Genomic DNA, 27,671 nt, shown 5'->3' with positions numbered 1-27,671 from the left:
GGTATTGGCAAATTCCGGTGAAAGAATCAGATCGAGACAAGACAGCATTCACGACCCCCCAAGGCCAGTTTAGATGGACTCGGATGCCGTTTGGGTTGAGAACAGCAGGTGCCATTTTCTCCAGGATGATGAGGAAACTCCTCGAGCCACTAGGAAGAACGGACGTGGATAACTTTGTGGACGACTTGTTGATCTCCAACGAGGACTGGGACGAACACCTGAGGGCTCTGCGGGCTGTACTCACACGGATGGCGGCAGCGGATCTGGCAGCCAGACCGAAGAAGTGTTTCCTGGGATACCAACAAGTAGTCTACCTGGGACACAAAGTAGGACAGGGATGCATGATGCCAGAGGAGGTGAAGATCGAGAAGTTCAAAGCACTGGAGGAACCCAAAACAAAGAAGGAAGTACGCAGGTTTTTGGGAATGCTCGGTTTCTATAGAAGGTACGTGCCACATTTCTCGGAAATTGCCCTACCACTGACGAACTTGACCAAGGGAAAGAAGTTCGAAGCAATCGAGTGGACACCGGCTTGTCAGGAAGCATTCGAGCGCTTGAAGGAAACTCTGGTCAGCCAACCTGTGGTACGATTGCCTGACCCCGAGAAAGCATTTGTGCTACGGACTGATGCGTCAGATGTGGGACTAGGCGCGGTGCTGTTGCAAGCAGATGAAAAGGGTGACCTGCAACCAGTGAGCTATGCCAGCAAAAAACTGATTCCTGCGGAAATCAACTACTCCACAATCGAGAAGGAATGCCTTGCAATGGTGTGGGGGATAAGGAAATTCGAGCCCTACCTTTTTGGGCAACATTTCACTTTGATGACAGATCACCAACCATTGCAGTACCTGCAGCAGGTAAGACCACACAACGGGAGGTTGACGAGATGGGCTCTGCAGTTGCAAGCTTATTCTTTCCGAGTGCAGACCATCAAAGGAGTGAACAACGTGGACGCTGACTTCATGAGTCGGGTTGCTCTTGATATATAGGGTGCTCACTGTTATTGGTTACCGTTAGTTCGAGCTGGTGATGGAGGTGTGTCACAACCCGAGGTTTTAGAGGTGCAGAAGAAGCTTATACAGGCTTTTTGTAGATACACGAGATGATGTAATTGTTATATGTTTGAGTGTATATAATAATTGTGTTATTTACAACATAAGCATTGGAGTCCAAACACTATTGTAGAATGTATGCGTGTGGGATGTGAGATGCTTTACGCCTGTAACTTCGCGTATTTGCAAGTTTGTGTCCGAATCGTGGAACGGGCTATAGTCACCCGGTAACGTGCGGTGAACAAACCAGGTCAAGCTGCAGAAAACGAAAGTTTGTAAATATTTGTTGGGCACAGTCGTGCAAATTAAATAATGTTCATTTCACCTGGTAAGATAATATAGTGTAATGCATAAATTATATTATAGCGTATCTATAGGCTATTTAGTAAGAGAAGAATTAACATAGTCCGGGTCAGCGGTGTACGAATACACTTTGACACCCCGTCAGCGAACTAGCACGGTTTTGGTTCAGTGCTACCCGAGAGAGTCAACGGTACGGTTGCAGACGTACTGGCGGGCGCGAGTACTCCATCACCCGGCGGTTTTTTACGGTGAGCGTTGTCATTGACTTGGCGGGTGGACTATTGTTTCGAATTGCTGTGGCTGAGTAGATGTCGTTGTCTAATGTTTGTTTTGTTTGTGTTTACGTTTCAGTAGTGTTGTAATATTGTGGGACACGATGATTTTGAAGCGTGTTTATGTCCGTGGGAATGTGCACGGGAAATATGAGAATTACATCGACCGGCCCATTACTACCTATTCGTATAGGGAGCCTCGGGATTTACATGTATATTAATGCATGTTTGGGAAGTGATATGCAGTGAACATACAGTGGAATTATATGTGTGTAATTATTTGCACATAACTGTTAAATATTCGTTTACACGGAATATCACATTTTATACAAGATGGCGGTCTACTTTCCGACAACTTTTGTATCCTTATGTTATTGAGCATGTTGTTTTATACCTTCATATTATAGTGTGTAATATTACGCGGGGAGTTATCATACATGTGGGGATATGGGTGTTGTGTCATGCAATTTTGGTTGCGTAATGTAATGTTAAAGTTGGATACCACAATCTAACATTTAGTGAACGTTTGTCCAGTTATTTGTAACATATCACATGGCGTATATGGTCATGACAAATACAATAAGTTTATAGGTTTAAGCAAACTATAAATCTATATTGTGAAGCCCCGTTGTATAGCTAATGTATTAAATAATTATCCTTTTCCATACATGGTTACTTGGTGTAAAGTTTCGATCTTGATGTCCATCGGTATGATGCGCTAAAGGTTTGCATCACCGATGAACACCAACACAACCATCGATACACGCCAGGTAGCTAGGGATGTTATTGTTCAGTATTAACGTGCTGATTTTATTTACATGCAGTTGGCCGGAGAGAGAACGGAGGAGGGACGTGTGTTCACGTGAAAGGCGTTGAGATCTGGACAGATGGGACGCTGTCAGGAGGCGACTACGGCTCACAGCAACGCAAGAAGAGCGGCGTGGGTTACTCCGACCAGTAGATTCCACCCAGAGTGTACGCAGGACCACCAGAAGACAGCATGAGGAAGGAGTCTGGTCAACTCTACATGCCTAGGAATCTGGGGAACAGCTCCGAAGGACTGGAGCTGGGTTCGACGTGCTTAGGCAGTCGGGGACTCTTCTAGGGGGTCGGAATCAGGAAGCTGCGGCCTTCTGAGGAGGGAAGGACATGTGAGGCCTTGGTGGGCGTTGTGTATCCCGAAAAGCTAAGTACTCTGTCGTGGTTAAATCATGTGTCTGTGTTCGTGTAATTTGGTGATGCGACCTTATTGAGCGCCGTATACTAACAGGCTATTTAACCATAGGGGGGGTGCTTAGGACTGGAGTTCCAGGATAATTTCATGTGAATTCATGTGTTGTCAATTTTCGTAGTATTTGTAGAGTGTACACGTTAAATGTGTGGATGTTTCGTGCATAAATTTGTGTTTATTATATAAAGCTTGCAAGTTACATGTGGTTCCTTTAGTCTTTTTATACACAGTGATGTCTGTCTCCACTTGTAAACTTTCTTGGGTGTGCGTTAGTGAGTGAGGTGTATGTTTGCGTGTGATCCCAAGATTGCTCAATCTTGTGGAGTTAAGTCGTCACGTGTCATCTGGTCCGAATCCACGGTAACAATGTATTTGTTATTGCCTTTCAAACAGACACACCTTTTCCCATCTTACAGTTTAGTCAAGTCATGTCTTTGTTCTGTTTGTTTCATCTTTAATTGGAAATCTGTGTTAACAAACAAGAGTTATTAGCTGTTTTACGAACTACTCCGTGAGACTACCAAAACTTCCCTCAAACATATGATAAAGCCGAATAGTCGAATAATGAAGGCTGGCATTTTTAAATCAAATACAATAAGAAATATTTGTGTGTTCTTTTTAACACGAAAGCAGTGCTATGCATCAAAGTAACATTATTATTTGTTTTGTTGATATTGGTCGTAAAACAAGAATGCGGCACCTAACTCCTTGAATAAAGAAAGCTGAAAGAGTTTGACCTCCTGCGCTCGTCATGTTTGGTGTAATGTATGGGTTTCTATTTCTCCCTTTGTGTCTCTGTCTGTTTGTCTGTCTGTCTGTCTTTCTGTATCTCTCTCTCTCTCTTTCTCTCTCTCTCTCTCTCTTTCTCTCTCTCTCTCTTTCTCTCTCTCTCTCTCTCTCTCTCTCTCTCTCTCTCTCTCTCTCTCTCTCTCTCTTTCTCTCTCTCTATCTCGCATAACGTGTGTGTGTATATATCCCTCTTAATTTTTCTCTCTCCCACAATTTTTGATGGCAATACCCCCAAGTCATAACACCATTATTTTCAAACTAAAAGTTTGTCTTTTTCTCTCTCTCACACACACACAAGTCATACAGGTTTGACGTACACTTTAACATCAACGAAAACGCAAGTAAACATGCGCGCCCCTAAAATGACAATTACATATTATACAGAAACATTGATTGAAAGATAAAAACAGATAAAGACACATTGACAGTGTTGAAAAATCTTAAGAGAGATAGAGAGAGTCACGCATACATAATTTCACACATACACGAACATTTACGTCCTAATGAAAATAATTCCATTAAGGATCATAAGTTTAAACTTTATGAAAGTATACTAATAACTTTTTTCGGATTATCACAGATTGTGAACACTTTGAAACAGCTGTAATAAGTTACTCTACATGCCTAACTTTTTAAGTACGATCACGTTTACCATTTCTGGCAAAGATGCAAAGATGTATCGGTACATTTTTAAAATTGATATGGGATTATGTGGACTCTGCTCAGCATTAGGTCTAGCTATTTTTTGGGTTAACATCGGCATGTTGATTAAGGAAAGATGTTTATGTAAATTGAGAAACGAATCTATTTTTAGCCTGCAAAAATGTCATGGAATTTCACTATTATCAGTCACATCAGAAAGACACGTAACAATAATTCAAATAGAAACACATTAGTATAACAAATGAAAACCAGGGCTTTAGACCACTAAAAATATTTTACGTGGTTGTAAAAGTGGCAGAGATGAAAAAGCCACATCAACCGCAATTCTGTGACACTCCCTGCGCCTGCAATTAAGGTGCGGAATTAAGGTGCCACGACTGACTGATATACCCAGTGCCATAATGCTATTGTCCGGTTGCAAGCAGGTGCAACTAATGAAGATATTGCAAGGCATTTTGGTGAGTCCCAACAAACTGCATGTGCACTATGGAACCGCTTAAATGCCACTTAAAGTGTAATAATAATAATAATAATAATAAGAAGAACATTTATATAGCGCTAAATCAAAAACTTTCGTTAAAAAGGCTTGCTCTAAGCGCTTGACATCTAAACTAAAACGTCATTCACACTCTTTACAATGATGTACAAGAACTTCATGTCACACTCTTTCATTTAGTATAGCACCATTCACACAGTTGTTATTCTGTACAAGACAATAAGTTAGTCTAACATTTAGAATGTTCATAAGATGAAAACAAGAGAAAACCAGACTGATTAAAACAACTGCTTAGTGCTAACAAAGCATGAATCTTAATGATAACGTAATACATGTTTAACTGTTAAGACCATAAAAACCTATATGCTAAAATAACTTCGAACTTTTAAGAACTTCTTATAAGATACACAGCACATCTAGATAAACACCAGAATGATAAAACAAAAGGCAACTCGTTAAAAACTATTAAATGCATCAATGTCTAAAACACGAAAGACTCAAATATAAGATACACAATTCTCTAGAATTGTACAGGACAGACAAAGGTCAGTCCGACCTAGAGTCACCACACGGGCTCAGGATCGGTATATCAGGGTGCGACAGCTCCGTGAACGTTTCACAATACCGCTATGCAGATTCCGGGGTTGCCTCTCCCAAAAAAGAAACTTGAAAACATCATGGCGCCATGCACATGGTTTTTGTGCAGACAATATATTTGCAATTCAATAAAAGGGCGACCACCCAGTAAAGTCTTGGTTCAATGATGTTCTGTTTGTGGTTTAGTGGTTAGCAACAATGTAACTGACAAACTTCAAACTGAATTTTGGTGCTTTCCTCTAACATATTGGAAAAAAAATTAATGTTTACCTGTGTCAAGTGTTTGTTTTTTTTAGAGTATCAGGGGCGGATCCAGGGGGATTTCCGGGGTTTCCAGGGTTTCCGGACTTCCCCCCCCCCCCCCCCCCCCCAACCTAAAAAAAAGTTAAACATAGGAAAAAAACATGAAGAAAAAAATTGAAAATAAAGAAAAATCTATGGCTCAGATTGCACCAGATTGCACCATTTCCCTTGATTTTTATCAACAATTCTTCGGGGGGGGGGGGGGGATGCCCCCGGACCCCCTAGGATCCGGCCTTTCTGTTCTAAGCGGCGATTTCAGAAAGTAGTTGGGTAATTTGTTGGCTCAGGTTTAACCAGATCGGTCAATTGTCCTTGTTTTGATCTGAATTTTGTCTTCTTACATTTAATGTTTGGAAGTTGTATATTAGGCCAAAAAAAAAAAATAGGTCTGTTTACGGTAACCCGACCGACCCTAGTTTTTTCGCGCGACCCTAGACTTTTTTTTGGCATTTGGGGAAAAAAAAATAAAAAATCTTGTTTTTTTTGCAAAATAACGTAAAAATATGTTTTTTTGGAAGAAAAAAAAAAAAAATAAAAACAATCCCGACCTACCGACCCTATTTTTTGGGCCTATGTTACCGTAAACAGACCTATTTTTTTTTTTGGCCTAAGGGGAAATTTCTTCGCTCAGATTGCACCAGTCTGCTCCATTTTCCTTGTTTTTGTCAAAAATGTTCGGGGGGGGGGGGGGGGGCATGCCCTCGGACCCCCTAGGAGGTTCCAACGCTTCGCGCCCTCAACTATTCGCTTCGCGTCGTCGAATTGTCCTTAAAAAAAATTGGAACCCCCCCCCCCCCCCTTAGAAGTGATGTGATCCGTCCCTGCAGTATATTAGCAAGATATTGGCGCACATGATGTTTTGGGGTCAATCGGTGTCTGATCTCTTTTGTTTTAAATGGATGGCCGAATAAAGGCAGATGCATGTATAAGGCCACCTCCCTAACACTTCTACTTAGTATCTAAGATCTGCCCAAGGTCTGCCCAAGTCTTTAGAAGCATTTAAATCTGGCCTCAAGACTTTTCTTTACCCTAAATAATCCTCAGACTACAGTGCCTCGCTACACACACACACACACCGCCCACCTCACCCGCAAGCCTAAATCAGAGCAGCTGTAAATTGACATGTACATAATTATTATTTAAAATGTTCTTTCTTTTTCATGCTTACTTTTGAGTGCCGTGTCTCTGTTTGTGTTGTTGCCTTGTCATCTTCATGTAATTTATGCGTAAGTGTATATGAATGTGCTTGAGTTGTTAATGCGAAAGAATGTGTATGAGTGCGCCATGAGTCGCCTTGTGGTCAGATATGTGCGCCTTATAAATTCTCGCATTATGGAGATACCAACCAACATTTACCATCCTGACAGCGTTCCGTGCTGATTGGAATTTATCATGCATTAATTTCGCAAATTGACATCAATATGGATTTTCAAAAACTATTTTATAAAATATATCTCACTCCTCACAACTAAAGGATCCAGACTGTTACTGTTTGGTGTGTGTTCAAGTGGAGACTGATAGTATCCCAAACAAGAGCCTGCAAAGATCCAACATGGTGATCCCAATCGTTCACATGAGAAGGACTGTTCCCTTATGTAGTTTCTCAGATTGAGATATAGAGAATACTACATGGCTTGCTGTGTCGTACCAGATTTACACTCGTTGCTTTTTAACATATTGAACTGCGAGCGAAAGCGAGCTGTTCACTATTTGAAAAAGCAACGAGTGTATTCTGTTTATCCTACATACTGTACTTACGTGTATTTTACTGAAAATGTCCTGCACTCGAGGCAGCTAAATTGAAGACGCTTGTTTTGGAACCTCGATCTCTTCTAAAGCCTCGTGCAATCTATTACTCTGAAAGTGTGGCGTGACGTGTTAGTTCTGAAAATTCATCGAGGATAATTAGTGAGCGCAATTTTTTTTTCTATAATGACGTTTGTCTCGGTGACTTTGGCATCATAAGCAGTGGAAAAACAGGTCCCTGCCAGACTTGCTTGACATGACCTCATTTACATGATATACACACGTGTGATTTGAACGATTATTATCTCACGAGTGTCTCTCTCACGTATGTAGGATAAAATAAAGTTAATCCCAGCGAAGCTGGAGGTATCCCACGAACGCTGTACTGTAATCAACTTGAGAAATCTTCAGTCATGCCGATAATACATGATAAAGAAGGAATCTTTGTGCCCTAACTCAGGCTACAGTTGGGGATGGAAGTTCACGAAAAATTGGGAACATACTAACTAAAATACGGTGGGTGCCAACCAATTCTTCGATTATTGATCCAACGCCACCCGGGGCCGCTTTGTTGGGGTAGAATTTCCCTGACTACAGGAATCATGCTCACGCAGGTAGACGAAGTCACGATGTTTTTACGTCAATGCATCGTGACGTCATCCCCAGCTCTCTCTGGCCTTTTTCTCGCGCGCGTGGCGCGTGTGTGTGCCTGTTTATGTGCACAAGTGTGTGTGTGTGTGTGTGTGTGTGTGTGTGTGTGTGTGTGTGTGTGTGTGTGTATGTGTGTGTGTGTGTGTTAGTGTGTGTATGTGTGTGTGTGTGTGTATGTGTGTGTATGTGTGTGTGTGTTTGTTAGTGTGTGTATGTGTGTGTATGTGTGTGTGTGTGTGTGTGCGCACGCGAGTATGTGTGCATGCGTGTAAGAGAGAGAAAGAAAGAGAGAGTGTAACCTATATTTGAGTGTGTGTGTGTGTGTGTATAAAGGAGAGAGGCAAAAGAGAGAGCGTGTGTGTGTGTGTGTGTGTGTGTGTGTGTGTGTCTCTCTCTGATTATGTGCGTGTGAGTGTGTGCTTTGTGTGCATGGATGATGAGTGTGCAAGTGAGTGTGTGTGTGTGTGTGTGTACGTGTTTTTGCGCGCGTGCGTGTCAGTGTGTGTGTGTGTGTGTGTATGTATGTGTGTGTGTGTGTGTGTGTGTGTGTGTGGGTGTGTGTGTGTATGTGAGTGTGTGTGTGTGCGAAGTTGTGTAGATCTCTGTGTGTGCGTGTGTGTGTTATTATGTGTATGCGAGTGTGTGATTATGTGTGTGTGAGAGAGAGCGAGAGAGAGCGAGAGAGAGAGAGAGAGAGAGAGAGAGAGAGAGAGAGAGAGAGAGAGAGAGAGAGAGAGAGAGAGAGAGAGAGAGAGAGAGAGAGAGAGAGAGAGAGAGAGGCGATTTGTCCTTCGCGGGGATATGCAGTGCCTTGGGAATGCACTTCTACTTAATTTGATATGATTTGTTTAACCGTAGAATGCAGCTGCTTCGCAGGGCTCACAAACTGTGACTGTGAAAAGTGTCCCTGATGCTGTTTCTGCTGACAGACACGCACCCGTTCTTATCGGATTGCAATAAATGTCGCATCTTGGACTTGAAGCTAGCAGAGTACATGCCCAAAGCAGCTGTCACTCTCGTCTTCACTATTGCACTTGAGGGTAAGGTTAATCTTGCACATGTGCGTATGGTCATGGCTACTTTGCTCTATGAATTTCTAACTATTATTTTGTTTTATAATCAAAAAACAAGAAAGGTATGTTGTTGGAACGTGTAATTAGTGACGAAACAAAACGTGACGTTGACAGGTAGATCGACCCAGCCGTCTTTAAGTCTTTTTTCTTTTGTCAATAATTAAACGTTCCAACAACATACCTTTCTTGTTTTTTTCCATACTGAATTTTGGAACGTTGGCAGCTGATTTATTTTTGAATTATTATTTTGTTTTAAGTTTATTCAATTCTCTTATTCTTTGAAACTACTGTATGTTCCAGATAATAATACAGTCTTTTGTTGGTGGAGGTCTTTTGACAACATATCGTAGGCAAAAAAACATGTGCTCATAAGTTGTGACAATTTTGTTGTAGACATATGGTCTAATTAAGCTGATTTGAAGCCAAGGCTCTCACACATGAAAACAACAACTATGAATTCATGTGTATCAAGGTCTTACTTGTTGTTAACCCCCGCGTGCTATGCAGAATAAACGGTCATCCAGCAGTCTAACGGTTCGTGAGGCCATTTGACAACCATTATGTTTGTCTGATCATCATTGGGAAAGTTTCAACTGCAATAATCTGTTCTTTTTTGTTTAAACCTTCAAGCCAACAGCCACCAAAGATGTGGACCTTATTGCTGTTCCTGTCATTGAGCGCTTCCCAGGCAGAAGCGTTTGGTAAGCATGAACGAACCTACTATACACGGACTTTTCATCCAGTGATTTAAATTCCAACAAACTTGTGTCCGAAAGCACACACACACACACATACACACACACACACACACACACACACACACACACACGCACACGCACGCACCCACGTAAGCACGCACACGCACACGCACTGCACGCACGCACACACACACACACACACACACACACGCGCGCACGCGCACGCACACACACACACACTCACACACACACACACACACACACACACGCACAGAGAGATATGATCAACATCCTCGTCATCAGTAGTGTTCCAATTTCCTGTCGAATTTCCTCTGTGTGTGTGTGTGTGTGTGTGTGTGTGTGTGTGTCTGTGTGTGTGTCTATGTGTGTCTGCGTGTGTGTGTGCGTCTGCGTGTGTCTGTGTGTGTGTATGTTTTGTGTGCGTATGAACGTGTGTGTGTGTGTGTGTGTGTGTGTGTGTGTGTGTGTGTGTGTGTGTGTGTGTGTGTGTGTGTGTGACTTAATGTATGCGTACGTGCGTGCGTGCATTCCTGCTTGTCTGCCTGCATGTGAGCATGTACACCCTTCAAAACAAGGTAAGGACCGGTTGAAAAAACGGATCTAAGTATAACAAAATTGCCAAAAAATTAAACATCGACATACTAATTAAAAAATTAATGTGTTTGAATTAACAAAAGAACAATGAGTCTTAACCTAGAATTTTGTTTGGCAGGCAGAGTTATTTCCCTTTGTGGGACTTCTCAAAAGCTTCTGCATTTTGGAAGAAAAGGGGTGTTTTTTATAGCCCCATGAAATTTGGGGAACGCATGCCAGGGCAAAAGGTTGTGATGCACGTGCTACAACAGGGTCCTGGCTATGAACATCGCCCACCAGCTTGTGTTTATAGGTTGACACGCTGACACAATTATGCACAGTAGCAACATGCCCCCACGAAGAAAACTGAGCGATTTGGATAGAGGAAGGACAATAGGATGGCTACAAGACGGTGTTGCTGCCAGGCAAGTGGCCCAGAGGCTTGCAGTGGCTCCATCTGTCATCATCAGACTAAAACAGAGATTCCAAGCAACTGGAAGAGTGCAGGAGCGACAACGTTCTGGTAGGCCCAGAGTCACCACACAAAGAGAGGATCGCTTCATTCAGAGGCAGGCCATGCAACAAAGATTGGCTACGGCAAACAACATTAGGCAACGCCTACAAGCTACAAGCTGTTGTTAGTGGTCAGACGATCCAAAACCGCTTACACAACTTTGGCTTGCGTGCAAGGCGTCCAGTCCGAGGAGCAACCCTGACTGCTAATCACCGAGCAGCTCGCCGAGCCTGGTGCACTCAACATGCGAGGTGGCAACGTCAGCAGTGGGCTCAGGTGTTGTTTACAGATGAGTCCCGCTTTTGCTTGGAACCTGCTGATGGTCGCATCCGAGTGTGTAGGCGTCGCGGAGAGCGCTTCGCAGAGGGCGCTGTTCTGGAACGACAGCGTTTTGGCGGAGGTTCTGTGATGGTCTGGGGAGGGATCAGCACACGTCTAAGGACACCTCTGTACCATGTAGTGGGAAACTTGACCGGTGTCCGCTACCAGAATGAGATCCTGCAGCCCCTGGTCGTTCCAGCCCTCCAAGCGATCGGCCCTCGTGCGATTCTTCAGGATGACAACGCACCTCCCCATCGCTCTGCAGCTGTAAACACCTTCATCCAGCAGGCCAGGGTCAACAGGATGCTGTGGCCAGCCAACAGCCCGGACCGGAACCCCATAGAGCACATGTGGGACGAGCTTTGTTGGCGGGTACAGCAACATCACCCTCCTCCTGCCAATCTGGGTCAACTGCTGCAATGGCTCCAGCAGGAGTGGAATGGAGTTCCCAGAACATTCATATGCAACCTGATCCACTCCATGCGCCAACGATGTGTTGAATGCCTGGCACACAACGGAGGGCACACGCGTTATTGACACTGATTCACATTGTTGTGAATTCCATTTGCGAGGGTTGTCACGTTTGACACACTCTAGCTAAATTGTCGCTGCCGCGTTCGATCTTTGCTTTGTTTGTCATTACTCCTTGGTTGTTCAATTATATAATTTTAAAAAAATGAAATAATTCGGTCTTGTTTGTTTTGTATGGCGTGCTTGTAAATAAGTGATCCTTAACTTTTTTTGAAGAGTGTATGTATGTGAACATCAACATTTACGAACATTTATTAGAGAAGGCCGTATATAATTTTGTTTTCATTATTTCTACATATTTGCATATATAGAGAACTAGATGAATACCCGCTTCGCCGGGTACGGCTTCGCCGGGAAGAAGTCGAGCCGAATACCCGGCTGCGCCGGGGACCCGGCTTTGCCGGGTGTACGCCGGCTTCGCCGGCGCACCGCACAAAGGAAGGGAGATAAACGCGCAAAACACTGGAGAAGATAAGGAAGAGTAATACCCGGCTTCGCCGGGACAGTGACCTTCTAAAAATAGTATAACGGGAATATGGATTGAGCGTTGTCGACAGTGACCTTCTAAAAATAGAAACGGGAATATGGATTGACGCCACACGAAGGAAGGGAGATAAACGCAAAACACTGGAGAAGACAAGGAAGAGTTACTGGGAATAGATCTGGGAAGATGAACAGAAAAACCAAAATCGGTTCAGCGCTGCGCACTGAGAGCACGTGTTGAAATATCTCATCGACCAGGTTGTGTCCGGGGTGTACCTGAATATGGCCACCAAATTTGAAACAGATCCATTGAGAACCTTGGCCGTGCATCGCGAACACACAGACACACACACACACACACACACACACACACACACACACACACACACACACACACACACACACACACACACAGACACAAGTCGTATATATAATGCACTTTGTAAAGTGTATAAGTATATTTCCATGTGTATTATTAGTTGATTTGGAATTGTGCACTGAATGGTTTATTGATATATGTTTTTTGTGAGGCGCTTTAAACTGTTTTAGTATGTTTGCGCTATAAATATCCTCAATATTACCCAATATTGACGGACTGTGGGATGATATCTTCTGCTATGGTCTGTTGAGACAGTGATATCAAAATCGAGACAGGGGGTCGAGATTTTGATATCACTGTCAAAACAGACCAATAGCAGAAGATATCATCACACAGTCAGTCAATGTTAGATATTATTGCTATTTCTCTGGACATTTTGTATTCACTGTAAAGAAATTACAAAAGTATTTGTCTCAGTTTTGGCTGTTCCATATTCCTCCCTCTGATTATTATTTCTTTTTGTTCACTCTTTCCTTGCACTTTCCAGTATTTCCAAATGTCTTTTTCTGTTTTAAGTAATTAGTCACTTGCTCAACTAAATTCTGGGATAATTACATTTTCATATATATTTTTTTGTTTTTAAATTTAGCTGTCTTTGTTTTTGAAGTGGGGAAGCAATAAAGAGGTCGTCGATATCAAAACTGATATCGACGGAAATGTCGTCGATATCACTTTTGCAATGAGCTCAGTTTTGCCCAATTGACCAATGGAAATCTATGTAACATATGAAATAGCAATATTATTATTATAATGCCAGGTTACACTGACAAGGGCAGTCCGTGCGCCAGCTTCCCGTGTCAGAATGGCGGTACCTGTAGACAACTTGGGGGCGGATTTCGCTGTCGCTGCCACTCCTCCTACTCTGGACAGTTCTGTGAAGGTAAACTGATATGTGCACGCCATGTTCATTTACTTGTCTATGTTCGCAGACTTGGTTGTGTTGGTCGATTTTTATATAATATGTACTTGCATCGACTGGTGTGTGTTCTATGACATGTCTATGTTCACTTACTTGTCTCTTGTCTATGTTCACTGACATGTCTATGTTCACTGACTTGTCTACTTTCACTGACTTGTCTCTGTTCACTGACTTGTCTACTTTCACTGACTTGTCTATGTTCACTGACTTGTCTATGTTCACTGACTTGTCTATGTTCACTGACTTGTCTATGTTCACTGACTTGTCTCTTAGTTATGTTTGCTGACTTTTTTCTTGTCTATGCATGTTTACTGACTTGTCTGTGTACCCTGAATTGTCTATGTTCACTGTCTCTTTGTTATGTCTACTGACTTGCCTCTTGCCTATTCATGTTCACTGACTGGTCTATGTTCACCGACTGGTCTATGTTTACTGACTGGTCTATGTTCACCGACTGGTCTATGTTCACCGACTGGTCTATGTTCACTGACTGGTCTATGTTCACCGACTGGTCTATGTTCACTGACTGGTCTATGTTCACCGACTGGTCTATGTTCACTGACTGGTCTATGTTCACCGACTGGTCTATGTTCACCGACTGGTCTATGTTCACTGACTGGTCTATGTTCACCAACTGGTCTATGTTCACCGACTGGTCTATGTTCACTGATTGGTCTATGCATGTTCACTGACCGGCTTGTCTATCTTTCTTGACTTGTCTATGTTCACTGACTTGTCTATCTTTCTTGACTTGTCTATGTTCACTGACTGTCTATGCATGTTCACTGACTTGTCTATATTCACTGACTGTCTATGCATGTTCACTGACTCGTCTATGTTCACTGACTAGTGTGCGTGCACTCTTTTTTGCAGTCAGCGATTGTGATCCTCCGTGTCAGAACGACGGGTTGTGTGTCAGGAGAAACAAGTGTCAGTGTCAGGAGGGGTTCAGAGGGAAAACTTGCGAAGGTGAGTAAGAGTCTAGTGTTATTTACATTTGAACTAAGTGCTTTATAGGCTATTATATTAACATTTTGGTGCACAGGCTGACTACTTTGACCACCCACATTTTATTTAGGTGACGGGTCATTCTCAGAGTCATGGTCCAAAAGCGTGACATCTCACAAAGTCATTAAAAAATAAAGTTCAAAGAAAATCGTTGAAAACTTCATGTGCAATATAATAGGGTGTGATAAAACTAAAAGTGGACAAAAAACTCAAAGAAACTTGTTGGTTTCCCTAATATGGAGAGGCAAAGTACGTAACCGTCCAAAACCATGTTCGGTCGAGGCATTACCAATTTGACAGACACGGAAGTTAAACTGCAAGTCTCGCGCTCAATAACCAGCCATTTCTATTGTTGTAAGCATTCTGGTTCCAGGCTCACGACAGGATGAAATTGTGTTCAAGTAGGTTTTTTTAAATATTGTTCATTATTTAATTAAATGCAAAAACATCTTGTTCGGTCGAGGCCAAAATGTGTGACACCAAGACCTCCTCTGAGATTAATGTTGCAATTACTGGCAAACCAAAACTATATATTTAGTAACAAAAGCTGTGTTTGTGTAGCAGTAATGTGTATATCTCCAGAGGCACTGACAATGACTTTCTATAGAACGCAGCTAGTCTCGGTTTCTTTGTCATAACAGAAGACAATCCCTTGTAAAGTTGACCGCTTGGCTGTACATATATTGTTATCGTATCTCCTTAAGCGTTGACTGAAATGTTTAGACGTGATTCAGAGTGTTATCGTATCTCCTTAAGCGTTGACTGAAATGTTTAGACGTGATTCAGAGTGTTATCGTATCTCCTTAAGCGTTGACTGAAATGTTTAGACGTGATTCAGAGTGTTATCGTATCTCCTTAAGCGTTGCCTGAAATGTTTAGACGTGATTCAGAGTGTTATCGTATCTCCTTAAGCGTTGACTGAAATGTTTAGACGTGATTCAGAGTGTTTTGACAAAGACCCTACGTGTCCAGAAGTGTATGAATACGGTCGATGTGCCACTGACTACAAGTTCTGCCGATCCAGCTGCAAAAGGTGTCCGCGTAAGTTTTCTGTCTTTGCAACCTCCGTTGTTGTTGTTGTTGTTGTTGTTGTTGTTGTTGTTGTTGTTTTTGTTGGTGTTGGTGGTGGTGGTAGTGGTGGTGGTGGTGCTTGTAATTGTAGTGTTGCTGTTGTCGATCTTCTCTGTATGTGCCACCGTTGTTGTTGTTGTTGTCGTTGTCGTTGTCGTCGTTGTTGTTGTTGTTGTTGTTGTTGTTGTTGACCACGTGACGCGCCAGCTAAAAAAACAACAATGTACTTGCCACCTTCGATGTTGTTGCGCTTGTTGTGGTGGAGTTGATGTCTGAGCCCGGTAGCTCAGTTGGTAGAGCACTGGACTTGTGATCGGAAGGTCGCAGGTTCGAATTCGGGCCGGGACGGACACGGGTCAACTTTATGTGCAGACCCAGAGACGGAAGCCATGTCCCACCCCCGTGTCATCACAATGGCACGTAAAAGACCTTGGTCATTCTGCCATAAGTGCAGGTGGCTGAATACACCTAAACACGCAGACACCTGGGTAGCGCGACTCCGTTGCTGCTAGCTTTCCACTGGGAGGAAGCGACCCGAATTTCCCAGCGATGGGACAATAAAGTAATGAAAATGAAAAAAAAATAATGTTAGTCGTGGTAGTCGTGATGTCTGTTATCCAAAAACAGAATGTCTGCTAACGTTCACTTTCGGCTCCGATCCTCTCCTTGTCAGAGATCATATCAAAAACATATTAAGATACGTTTCTTTCGTTTGTTTCATTTGTCTCATGATTATTTGCCAGTCTTATTCACTATAACGACTAGTGGGTCAATGAACTCGTGAACTTCTCCTTTTATCAAACATTAAACGTTCCGAGAGGACTGCGAGAAGAGAAAGGTTTGTTGTATTCAGGAAAACGTAACAACTCCAATGAAGCGTCTATTCCTGTGTTAGTAGGGAGATTCAAGAGACAGCACGTTTCGTTTTGCAGCTCGTTTCGTTTGGTGAATGAGTCACCCCGCGAAACGGAACGTGAAACGAGACGGCATAGGCCACAGACAAGATTTAGATGTATTCACGTTTCGTTTCGGAATGAAGGAAGGGCGATAAATCTTCAAGTGAAATTATCACGTCTGTCCTCGATCAGAATGGGGAAAAAAAAACCTAGGAGGTGGTCCAGAATCGGGCATACTTTGATTATTTTCAGTCCAAATAAATCACACAGACTTTGTTTATACAAAATCACATACGAAGCCAGAATAAAAATTCGATGCGATGACCTACTTCTGCTTCGCCATTTGCTTTCTTCACCATGAAGTTGGATAAATGTACCAGGATTAGCACCCTTCAAAATATTTCAGTTCACAACAGTTGTCTACCTCCAATGAACACATTCTCAGCGCTGAAAGACTGTGAAAGGGTTGATGAATCTAGCAATGCATAAAATGGCCAACAAATAAAACTGTTAGTGTGCAAAAATACTCACAAAAGTTGACGAAATATTGTTCGTTTTTTGGGGGTGGAAAACGTGACTGCGTTTTGACGTTCCACGTTCCGTTTCAGTTGACCTTCACCTTTCCAGCGAGAGACTCCCGAAATGATGACGTTTACCACGACTTCAAAACGAAACGTCCCGACGTTTCGTTTATTAAATCTCCGTAGTATCTTGGTGTGTTCGTTGATTCGTCTTTTTGCTTCTCGCAGAAGGAACAATTCAAATGGAGCGTCTATTCTTGTATTAGTATCTTGGTGTGTTCGTTAATTCGTTTGTTTTGCTTCTTGCAGAGGCAACAACTCCAATGAAGCGTCGAAAAGTCATATTTTGGTGCCTTCATTGATGAGTTGTAGTTTTTCTTCTTATATGTAAACAAAATATTACAATTGTTTTATTATGATCCATTCTTGTGTTAGTATCTTGGTGTGTTCGTTAAATTCGTCCTTTTGCTTCTTGCAGAGGCACCCTGTACGAAGGACGGCGAGTATTGTGTGCACACGGCACACTGCAACAACAAAAAGCAGTGTCAGTGTGATAACAACCTCCACGGCGATGGCCGAGTCGTGTGTGTGCAGAGAAGTACGACAGATTGTTTTATGTTCATAACAACTCCACGTCAATAGGTCTATCATGATCAACAGTATAATTGTGTTCATGTGTGTGGTTTCAGAGCGAATTCAAGATTGTTTTTATTTAAGGGGTATCCAACGGTTCACAATTGTCCAAACCAGAATTAAGCAGACATATATCCACATTCACCCAAAAGTTGAGGCCAATCGGTAAATAAACGCGCGAGTTGAAAGCGAAGGGAAGAGCGAGTGAGTGCTTAATCGCATTCAACTCCGTTATTCCGCAAGAAACTTTCCCCTCATATTTGAGAAAAATAATGTCGTGCCAAATATCAGACAAATCGGCCGATAAGCACCGGAGTTATTAGCAGCGAAACATGCAACGAACAGACAGACAGACAGACAGACAGACAGACAGACAGACAGACAGACAGACAGACAGACAGACAGACAGACAGACGGCCATACATATACATATAATATACATTTTGATAACGTACAATAATCATAAGTGCCCCTTTCATAGACGAGGGCTACATGTAAAAAATAATACCTATCTGTTTCATGCCAGTACACTCGTTCTCTTCTCTTGTCTTAATTGTCTAGTCTAGTCTAGTCTAGTCTAGTCTAGTCTAGTTTTCTCTTCTCTTCTCTTCCCTTATCTTCTCTTCTGTTCTGTTCTCGTATCGTATCGTATCGTATCGTATCGTATCGTATCGTATCGTATCGTATCGTACCTTGTCTTGTTTATAGTCTAGTCTAGTCTTCTCTTCTCTACTCTTCTCTTCCCTTATCTTCCCTTTTCTTTTCTTCTCTTCTCTTCTCTTATCTTATCGTATCGTATCGTATCGTATCGTATCGTATCGTATCTTGTCTTGTCTATGGTTTAGTCTCGTCTAGTCTTCTCTTCTCTTTTCTTATCGTATCTTATCTTATCGTATCTTATCTTTATCTTATATCATGTCATCTTATCTTACCTTATGTATCTGTTCTTTCCTACCTTTCTCCTCGATCCATTGATTCTGTCTACACTTTTGTTCCACGCGTCACTCCACAGAAGACAACCTTTGCCTGGTAAGGCCCGGCCCCCAGCTTGAGACGTACGGCGGGGCCACAGGGAACCTCAACTTTCCTTGTCGCTTCCGCCTCGCCCATGTGTCCACGAAGCTTCCGTCAAATCTTGTCATGCCCGGTCAAAAGTATTGCAAGGTCGAAGTGTTCGGTTACGGGTTAGTCAGCATGAACGGACATCACTTCCCTGACGCTGCTGAAATCAGAATCGCCCTGGGAGACTACACTAGGACTAACATTTTCCAACAGGTGGACAGCTCTGTGCTGGATTTTGGTGTGGTGAGTGAAGTGAATTTTTGTTTGTTTTTTGTATTGGTTTAAAGCTGAAGTTTAGTTACGGCTCTTCGAGCGGGGGGTGAGGGGAGTTAAAAAAAAACAATAGGGCTGCGAATCCTGTACCGAATTATGTAGAGCGAAGGCGGCCTGAAACCCGACCTACACTGTCTGCATAACCTTGGTCGCGTCAGTCCACGCTCGACTTTTGCGCTGCTAACTTCTTGTCAGTTCTCGCAGTCCTGTCGAAACGTTTAATTTTTGACAAAAGAAGACATTTGTTAACCCGTGATTTGTAAAAATGTAAAAACATTTTACAAATCACGTCGAACCTAAAACCGCGATTTGTAAAAATGTAAAATGTAAAAATATTGCATTCAACAAAGTAGGCTAATGCATGCCTTTTATTGTTATTAATTTTTCTTGTTTAGAGCCTCTACGCTGAGTGGTGGGGGTGGTTTTAGTTCCACATCCCATTTTGGTTCAATCCCATTTTGCCGCCGTCCCATTTTTTGCCCCATCCCATTTTCGCGACATTTCACAAGCCAAGCATCATTAAATTTTTACTAACATGTCATAACAATAGCGCGACATCCCATTTTGACACCATATCCCATTTGGCCGCCATGCCGTTTCACCGCATTCCATTTCGCCCCCATCCCATTGTCGCGACATTTCACAAGCCAAGCGTCATTTTACTACCGTGTCATAACAATAGCGCGACATCCCATTTTCAATCAATCAATCAATATGAAGCTTATATAGCGCGTATTCCGTGGGTACAGTTCTAAGCGCTTGTCCCATTTGGCCGCCATCCCATTTTGTATTTATTCTTCTTGCCAAGCCTCACTATACTACTATACTGCGTTATTCAACTAGGAAGACATTCCGTTTACGCCAAATCCCATTTTTGCTTCGCGCCTTCACACCCATATCTTCACAATATACTTTTGAAACCCCCCCCCCCCCCACCATAAAATGAACTGATCCGCCCCTGCCGCCAGGGGGGATATCCCCCTGGACCACCTCTAGCAACCCCCCCCCCCTCCTCCTCTTAGCCTAGTCCGGCCCTGCCATGTTTTGATTTATCTATTTCTGTCCGACACACACAACAGGAGGGCGTGAGCTTCTCCTCGGAGTCCAGAGCCAGAATACGCTTCCAGCGACCATGGGAAGAGGACTGGAACGGCATTCACCTTGCGTGCACCTTTGACCTCGTCGACAAGGTCACCATCGTGGATGTCCCGGCATGCGACTTCCGTCTGCATTTCCGCTCGTACAGTGAGAGTCGCGAAGAGCAAAATAAGACGCAGTCCCGCACGCCGAGTACTGCCATCATTACCGGCAAGGACGATGCAATCCAGAAGCTGGATAGGTAGGTTTGGTCATACTGGAGGGATGGGAGAGATTGTAGTGGGGGAGACGGTGAATGGGGGAAGGAGATGGGGCGAAGAGGAATAGTATGTGGGTTGTAATAACTCTGTATATGTGTGTGTGTGTGTGTGTGTGTGTGTGTGTGCGTGTGTGTACGAGTGTTTGTGTGCATGTGTGAGTGTGTGTGTGTGTGTGTCAATGTGTGTGTCAGTGTGTGTATTGGTGTGTGTATGTGTGTATATGTGTTTTTATGTGTGTGATTGTGTGTGTGTGTGTGTCAATGTGTGTATCAGTGTGTGTATCGGTGTGTGTACGTGTTTTTTGTGTGTGATTGTGTGTGTGTGTGTGTGTGTGTGTGTGTGTGTGTGTGTGTGTGTGTGTGTGTGTGTGTGTGTGTGTGTGTGTGTGTGTGTGTGTGTGTGTGTGTGAAGGTATGTGTTTGTTCGTGTGATTGTATATATGGGTGTGTGTTGCCAGACAACCAGATTGAGTGCCTTAAAGGACCCCAACAGGCTATTTTTGGTGTCAAAAACGCGTTTATTTGCGTTTTGGGGTGACTTAGGTTAACCAGACATATGCATGCCGTAGGAAATTGTTTTCTCACCTTCCCTCACAGGGTTTAGTTTATTTCGGAATCGTTTAGGCCATAATCCGACGAATTTCGTGGCTGAAGCGAAGCGTTTTCGCGTTCCGATCTGGCGGCCATTGTATCTCGAACGTCCGCGAGAGTACGGAAGTGGTGAATTCTGGGTAACATTTTCGATGACGTCAGAAGCCGTATTTATAGAAGCAACTTTAGCTGCTGAACCTTACAGTTTTGAGCCTGGGAGTTAAAGTCAAGGGTCTGCGCGCCCCGTGATTTGTAATCATTTTTTTGAATCCCCCTTGTGACGTCACAGCCAAGGGCTTGCCGCCGCGGGGAATTTGAAGTCGCAGACGAATTTGGTCGCTTTTTGAGCATGCATTTTGTGTAAAATTAGACTGATGCAACACAAAACCTGAGATTTACTGATCGGATTTTGCATCTGTAGATGTTTACCTATATCATTAAATCAACCCCAACTGCTTTATCTGACCTTAAAAAGAGCCTGTTATGGTCCTTTAAATGGTATAGAAAGTTTGAATGCAATGACACGCGAATGAATTCTTTAATTGGAGTACGAAACTATCGTCCCCACATTTTCTTGGCACAGTTTTAGATCAGTTTGTGACGTGATGCAGGTACCCTTACTCGCTGTGTGGCCTGTCGTCCGGACGAAAGGGGTTCGACACTAAGGACCTGAAAAAAGGTGCCAAGCAACTAGGCTTTGCCACTGTTGACGAGGTTGGTCTGTTTATATCATTTAACATTCTGAACATTAAAGATACCATTGAAACCGTTGACGAGGTTATGCTGTTTGTGCTGATTTTGTTATATCATATAACATTCTGAACATTAAAAATACCATTGAACCCGTTGAAGAGGTTGGTCGGCTTGTGACATTTGGTTTTTTATATCATGTAACATTCTGAACATTAAAAATACCATTGAAAACGTCGAGGTTGGTCGGTTCGTGACATTTTTTGTATATCATGTAACATTCTGAACAGTAAAAATACCATTGAAAACGTTGTCGAGGTTGGTCTGTTTATGTTTATTTTTCTTTATATAATTTAACATTCTGAACATTAAAAATACTATCATTCCTTCGTGCGAAAGTAATCATGTAGACCACGTCAGATTGGTTAAGAAGTTTACATACGACGTGAGCATTCTGCCATTGGGACACATGCCTTGAATTAAAACCCTGGCTTCTTCCAGTGCTGAGTGGAATTTCCCCCCCCTGAATTAATTTCGTAAGCGATAGCAATGTAATTCTACGTAATACATTTTAACGGAAAATAATCTAGGCATAAATCAGTCAAGCTGCTAATGTTAGTACGTGTCAAAGAGGAAGAGTTCCCGTGTCTCGTAGTCCATCCTTAGCCGACCTCAAGTTGTGTCCATCACAGCCTAAGCAAGAAGGAATGTGCCTTGCTAACTCCGTTCAGTCTTTGACTCACGCGTGCTGTGATTCCCGTATCACATATAAGATTTGTACGAGCTTTGGACAGGGGCTGAGAGTTATGAATGCAAATCATAGTTTGCATACATCGGATTTACTCACTTTCTAAAGGCGGACAATTTTTAACTGAAGACGCGAAGCGTCAAGTCGACGGCGCGAAGCGCCTAGCCTTACTAGGGGGGTCCGGGGGCATGCCCCCCCGGAAATTTTTTTCTCCAAAGAACCCAGATGGTGCAATCTGGTGTCATCTGAGCTCCAAGTTTGCCATTAAATTCTGTTTTTAGAATCAGAGTTTTTAGTACCAATTTTTGATTTTTTGAAGAAAAAAAATATATACATGTATTATATGGTTAAAATTTGTTAAAAAAATTGATCTGTTGAGACAAACAGGAAAATGTAACTTGTAACACAATCTGGTTTATTTTCAAACATAAAAGTTACAAAGGCTCACCAATAAGAATTGCCCACTTAAGTTACTTTCCCATGATCTCTTACAAGGAGTTTAAAAAACAAGAGGCGAAGCCTTCAAGGCTCACGTAAGAAATCGACAAACAGTAACACAAACTCAATCACTCCGTCACACACACACACACACACACACACACACACACACACACACACACACACACACACACACACACACACACAGTACACACACACACACACACACACACACACACACACACACACACACACACACACACACACACACAGAGAGAAAGAGCATCGGTAAAACTGTGCAAGAAAGCGAGACACTAGATCTAGATCTGTCTGTCTACATGGACACGACTGCCAAATAGTCTCGGCCCGCTCAAAATAACAATCACCGAGACTTTCAGTAATTCCATCGCGTGACGTCTAACCCTCGTACGTCATAATGTGACGTCAATGTAATATGACGTCTTCAAATGTTAAAGTTTCTACCACAGACATACATGTATACATACGCACGCACGCACAGACAGACAAAAGTTAGCATCGCATAGGCTACACTTCGTGAGCCAAAAAGTATACAAAAAAGAAGAAGAAAATAAGGCTCAACGCATAGATTTTTCTTCGATTTGTGGGTTAGCGGTTTGGGTACCAGCCCAGCTCCAACCCTTGCTTAAATTTGGTAAATATAGAACTCGAAGATTACGAATACGATCAGCACAGTGACATTCGAATGGAGAAAAACTGAAACAGATGCGCAAAGTTCAGATCTAGAGCGGTGTTCTTCGCTTGACTTGAGCCAAAATCTGTTCTTCTTCTGCCGTATAAAATCGAAGGAAAATCAAACAATTCAGGAGCACTGTGCCTTACTTGAGCAGAAAAAAACCCACCTGGCAAACGTTGATTGTCCTTCAGAGAAGAGCACGTTTCAATGTGCTTCTTCCTGCGGAGATGCCAGTAACAGTTAGTATGTGTTGCAGACGATGCACCACTGTGCTGAACCACGGACATCAATTTTTCTAAAACGGGTGCCGACGCGCTGTTTGTCTCTATTCACTTCCACAACAGCCGACACCCACTCCCATTTCCATTTGTTCGCGCATCCAGTGTCATCGAATCTTTGACCATGTTTTACAACACGCGCGATCGACATTTTCACTGGTACACTGCGTTCAATGCTGTCGCGTGCCCGCGAATCCTGTAGCGTGCCCGCGAATCAACAGCGAGCTGTTTCACTCAAAGTCGAAGTAACTGAGGCGGGCGGTAGCAGTGCGTGAACAAAGTACGGACAGTTTTCGCGGGCTTTTGCGCTAAGGCAAAAGTAACCGGTGCTTTTTTTGTGTGCCTTCCCCCCTTTTATTTTTTCGGCGCACACTTTTGCTTTTTCGGCGGAACAAACAAAAATTTGTTCGGCGGACAATTCCCATGCCATAATAATATGGAATGTTCTGTCTCCGACAGTATTTTTAATTTTCTTTTAATTTTGTTTCGTTTATTCCAGTTGAAAGAATATGTATAGAAGTATAAGGGAGATCATTGTGCTTTGTAAAGTTTTACTTGGTAGTTTCCCCTGAATCTGTCCTTGGACGGTTTCTCTCTCCCTCTCTTTTAAGAGGTCTGGTGGCCCACGAAGTGTGAGTAATCTTCATTTCTTTTAATAAAGGATCCGACTCTAGTATGATTTACATTGTTTTTGAGGTTGTAATCATTTGTGTGATCGTTCTTGACACACATTTTTTGGTAGAGTAAGATTTGCAGTCTTCCACGTGGTTGTCGAGCTATTCCGCCATTTTTTCCTTGTTGTAGATCTGGTTTAGTTTTCTGAATTTGTGATTTTGTTCATTTGAGAGTGTTGTTAGTGTTGTTGTAGGAATTATAGTAAAAGTAAGAAGCGTGCCGACTTCGGTCGATGTAGTATTTTGTTGGTTTTAAGTTATGGTAAAAGAAAACGACTCAGAACGAAGACCCCAGTGCTCCAGTTGTGTGTTTGGATAATTTGATTTTTTGTGTACCCCATTTTCCACCAAGCGTTGGTTTCTCGGTCGCGACTGCGGTGGTTTAGAGGTTGCGATTTTGTGTTTTGATTCTTTTCATATTAGTTTGTATTTTTTCTTATGGTTTCTTTTGTTTACATATGTTTCAGTTTCTTACCTTCACTTCACTTTACTTTACAATAAAGAATCTTGGTAAACCTATCTGGGGCGTGAGCGCAAGAATCCGCGAGCCAGAATATGGAAAGTAATAATTGTTATGTTGTACAAGAAAAATTAATCACACAGCTGTTTATGTTTCATGTAAAATCTCGACGTAGTAGATTTTGCATACTTTTGTAAAAAAAAAATCATATTTTAAATAAATGTGTGTGTGTGTGTGTGTGTGTGTGTGTGTGTGTGTGTGTGTGTGTGTGTGTGTGTGTGTGTGTGTGTGTGTGTGTGTGTGTGTGTTTGCTTATGATTGCAGGAACTGCTCTTTCATGCCTTGAACCAGAAAGTTACCCAAAGCAGTCTTGTGTAAGACCTTTTGGGTGTGTTTGTTTCACGTGAGCGTGTCTATGGGCGTAATAATATTGTGTCCACCAGATGTCCCTTTATCAATGTATAACATGTTTCCGTAAATAACGTTAATCAATGCTAATAGTGTCTTGCGCGTAGTTTGTATTATTGAGTGTTAAAGCCCACCACTTTTCTATTATTTTTGCGTAGTTTTTAATTTAAAGGTTAGGGTTCCCCTGGTCTTAGATTTTGCAAGTGAATGCAATTTGAAATCGATTTTGACTGTCTGTCTGTGTGTTTGTCTGTGTGTCTGTCTGTGTGTGTGTGTGTGTGTGTGTGTGTGTGTGTGTGTGTGTGTGTGTGTCTGTCTGTCTGTTTGTCTGTTTGTCTGTCTGTCTGTCTGTCTGTCTGTGTCTGTCCGTCTGCACGTCCTATTTCTTCGTTCAACGCTTTTGTCCCAGGAGAACCGCATGGCAAAAATGTCTCATCTCTCATTTGAACAACTTCCTTACCTTTTCATTATAAATATCGTGTTTATAAACTCAATGTGTACTTTTCAATCAATGTGTGCAAACCACCAACAAAATCAATATTTTGTTGAAACCAAAACTCTCAGTCTCCTTCGGGAGGGAGACCAAGAACGTAGTGCTCGTTGTTATACATGTTTGTTTCGTGTTGTTTCATTTGAATTTAATATTCACTCTTACCACAAGTGTTTCACTTGTCAACACTTTCCTGTAGCAAGTATTGAACACTTGTTGACATTGTACATTGTAACACTAGCAAACACTTAGTGTGCTCCTTTGCCATGAGAACGATGTACGAGGTCTGATAAACAAGTGGAAGTAAGAGCTCAAAATGCATCCGACATGTGTAATAGAGTAAGGGAGAGTTAATTATGCGGAACCTGTTTCCTGGCACCTGAGAGAATAACAAGCATTGAAATGAACAAGCGACTTTCATCCTCATGTACAAAGTGTTCAAAACTTATTGAAAAATTGTGTTTAAATGTAAAACACTTCTGTTTATTGTGTTTTTAAAGAAATCTGACTGGGATTGACTTACGAAAACGTCATGTAATTACGCTATTTCCAGCCATATCCAAAAGACACGTTACAATAATTCAAACAGAAACACATCATAAAACAAACGTAAACCAGGGATTGATACCAGTTCCAAAATAGGTCGTGTGGTTGTAACTGATCGGGCAGAAACCCCATTCAATTACCCAACCTACGTGTATCGGAGTCTTGGGATGTCATCATATTCGACATTCTGTCTGGTTGATTTCTCTCATGTTGTTTACACTTGTTTCAACACACTCTGAAAATATCAATGGCAAAATAATAGCGAAATCTTTTCTTTTTTGTGTCAATGGGTGTCAGATGTCAGATGTCATTTAAATCAAATCTCAAATCCTTCTTCAGGCCAGAGATCCAGGACGTGGTGCTGCAGAACTCTGAGGCGTGCCAGATTGCCACCAACCTGTTTAGGGACAATTCTGACGACCAGAAAGGGCTGAGGCTGGTGGTCCAATACTGCCATCCACTGCTCTCCTCTCACGACAATCTCTTGTGTCTGGGTGCCCAGGCCATGGATGCCTTCAGCAGCTGCCTCAACATCTTCTTGGATAAGCCTAAACCCGATGATAAGCGCAGGTCCGATGCTAAGCGTACGCCTGAGCGTATGATTGAGGTTGGTGCGGAGTGCCAGAGAATCTACAAGCTCTTCGACCAGAAATGCCCCCTTCCGGCTTTCCTTGCTGAGGGCTGCACGGGCTTGACTTCTCAGTGAGAATGAAGAGGGGTATTTATGGCGTTCGCCTGCTAGTATTGCTTTTGAAGTAGTAATAACCTAATTATGTCTAGTTACTTGAAGATGTTAACACCACTGAAGTTGACTTCTATCAAGTGGACACGTTGCTGTCGTTCCTTGAGAAAAACGTCTGTGAAGTAAGAAGATGGACGCAAAACATGCAAACTAAAGAAATAAAAGAAGTTATCATTCTAAAATAATTAAAAACAATGTTCGCTTGAGTATATTGTCCGTGTCTGTGTGTGTGCGTATAAATGGCGAGTGTCAGTGTGTTACTCAAGATCCAAGTGATTATGGACAGAATATACCTGCGTAGTTTCAGCGGCACAGACGACGCACGGCCTATTATTTATGCCCCGATAGGGATTATGACGAGTACTTGGCCTGTTTTCCTTCATGCAACGTGTAGCGGGCTGGGATAAGCTGCAGTGCGTCGTCTTTCTTCTTTCTTTATTTGGTGTTTAACGTCG

The 27,671-nt window shown here is 42.5% G+C and overlaps 1 protein-coding gene across 1 annotated transcript; it reads left to right on the top strand.

The window, feature by feature from the left end:
* Positions 1-9,100: 9,100 nt before the first annotated feature.
* LOC138981037 (uncharacterized) lies at positions 9,101-27,413 on the top strand. The gene is made up of 11 exons (XM_070353836.1): positions 9,101-9,143; positions 9,807-9,877; positions 13,454-13,576; positions 14,489-14,584; positions 15,566-15,664; positions 17,590-17,709; positions 18,757-19,049; positions 20,159-20,418; positions 21,639-21,741; positions 25,355-25,404; positions 26,814-27,413. Exons 2-11 carry the CDS (start codon positions 9,823-9,825, stop codon positions 27,178-27,180), a joined length of 1,566 nt encoding a protein of 521 aa, XP_070209937.1. The 5' UTR covers positions 9,101-9,143; positions 9,807-9,822; the 3' UTR covers positions 27,181-27,413.
* Positions 27,414-27,671: the final 258 nt, after the last annotated feature.

The sequence above is a fragment of the Littorina saxatilis genome, linkage group LG12, assembly GCF_037325665.1.
Source record: "Littorina saxatilis isolate snail1 linkage group LG12, US_GU_Lsax_2.0, whole genome shotgun sequence".
NCBI classification, from domain to species: Eukaryota; Metazoa; Mollusca; class Gastropoda; order Littorinimorpha; family Littorinidae; genus Littorina; species Littorina saxatilis.
The sequence above is the reverse complement of the archived record's forward strand: the minus strand, read 5'-3'. Positions and strand labels throughout refer to the sequence as shown.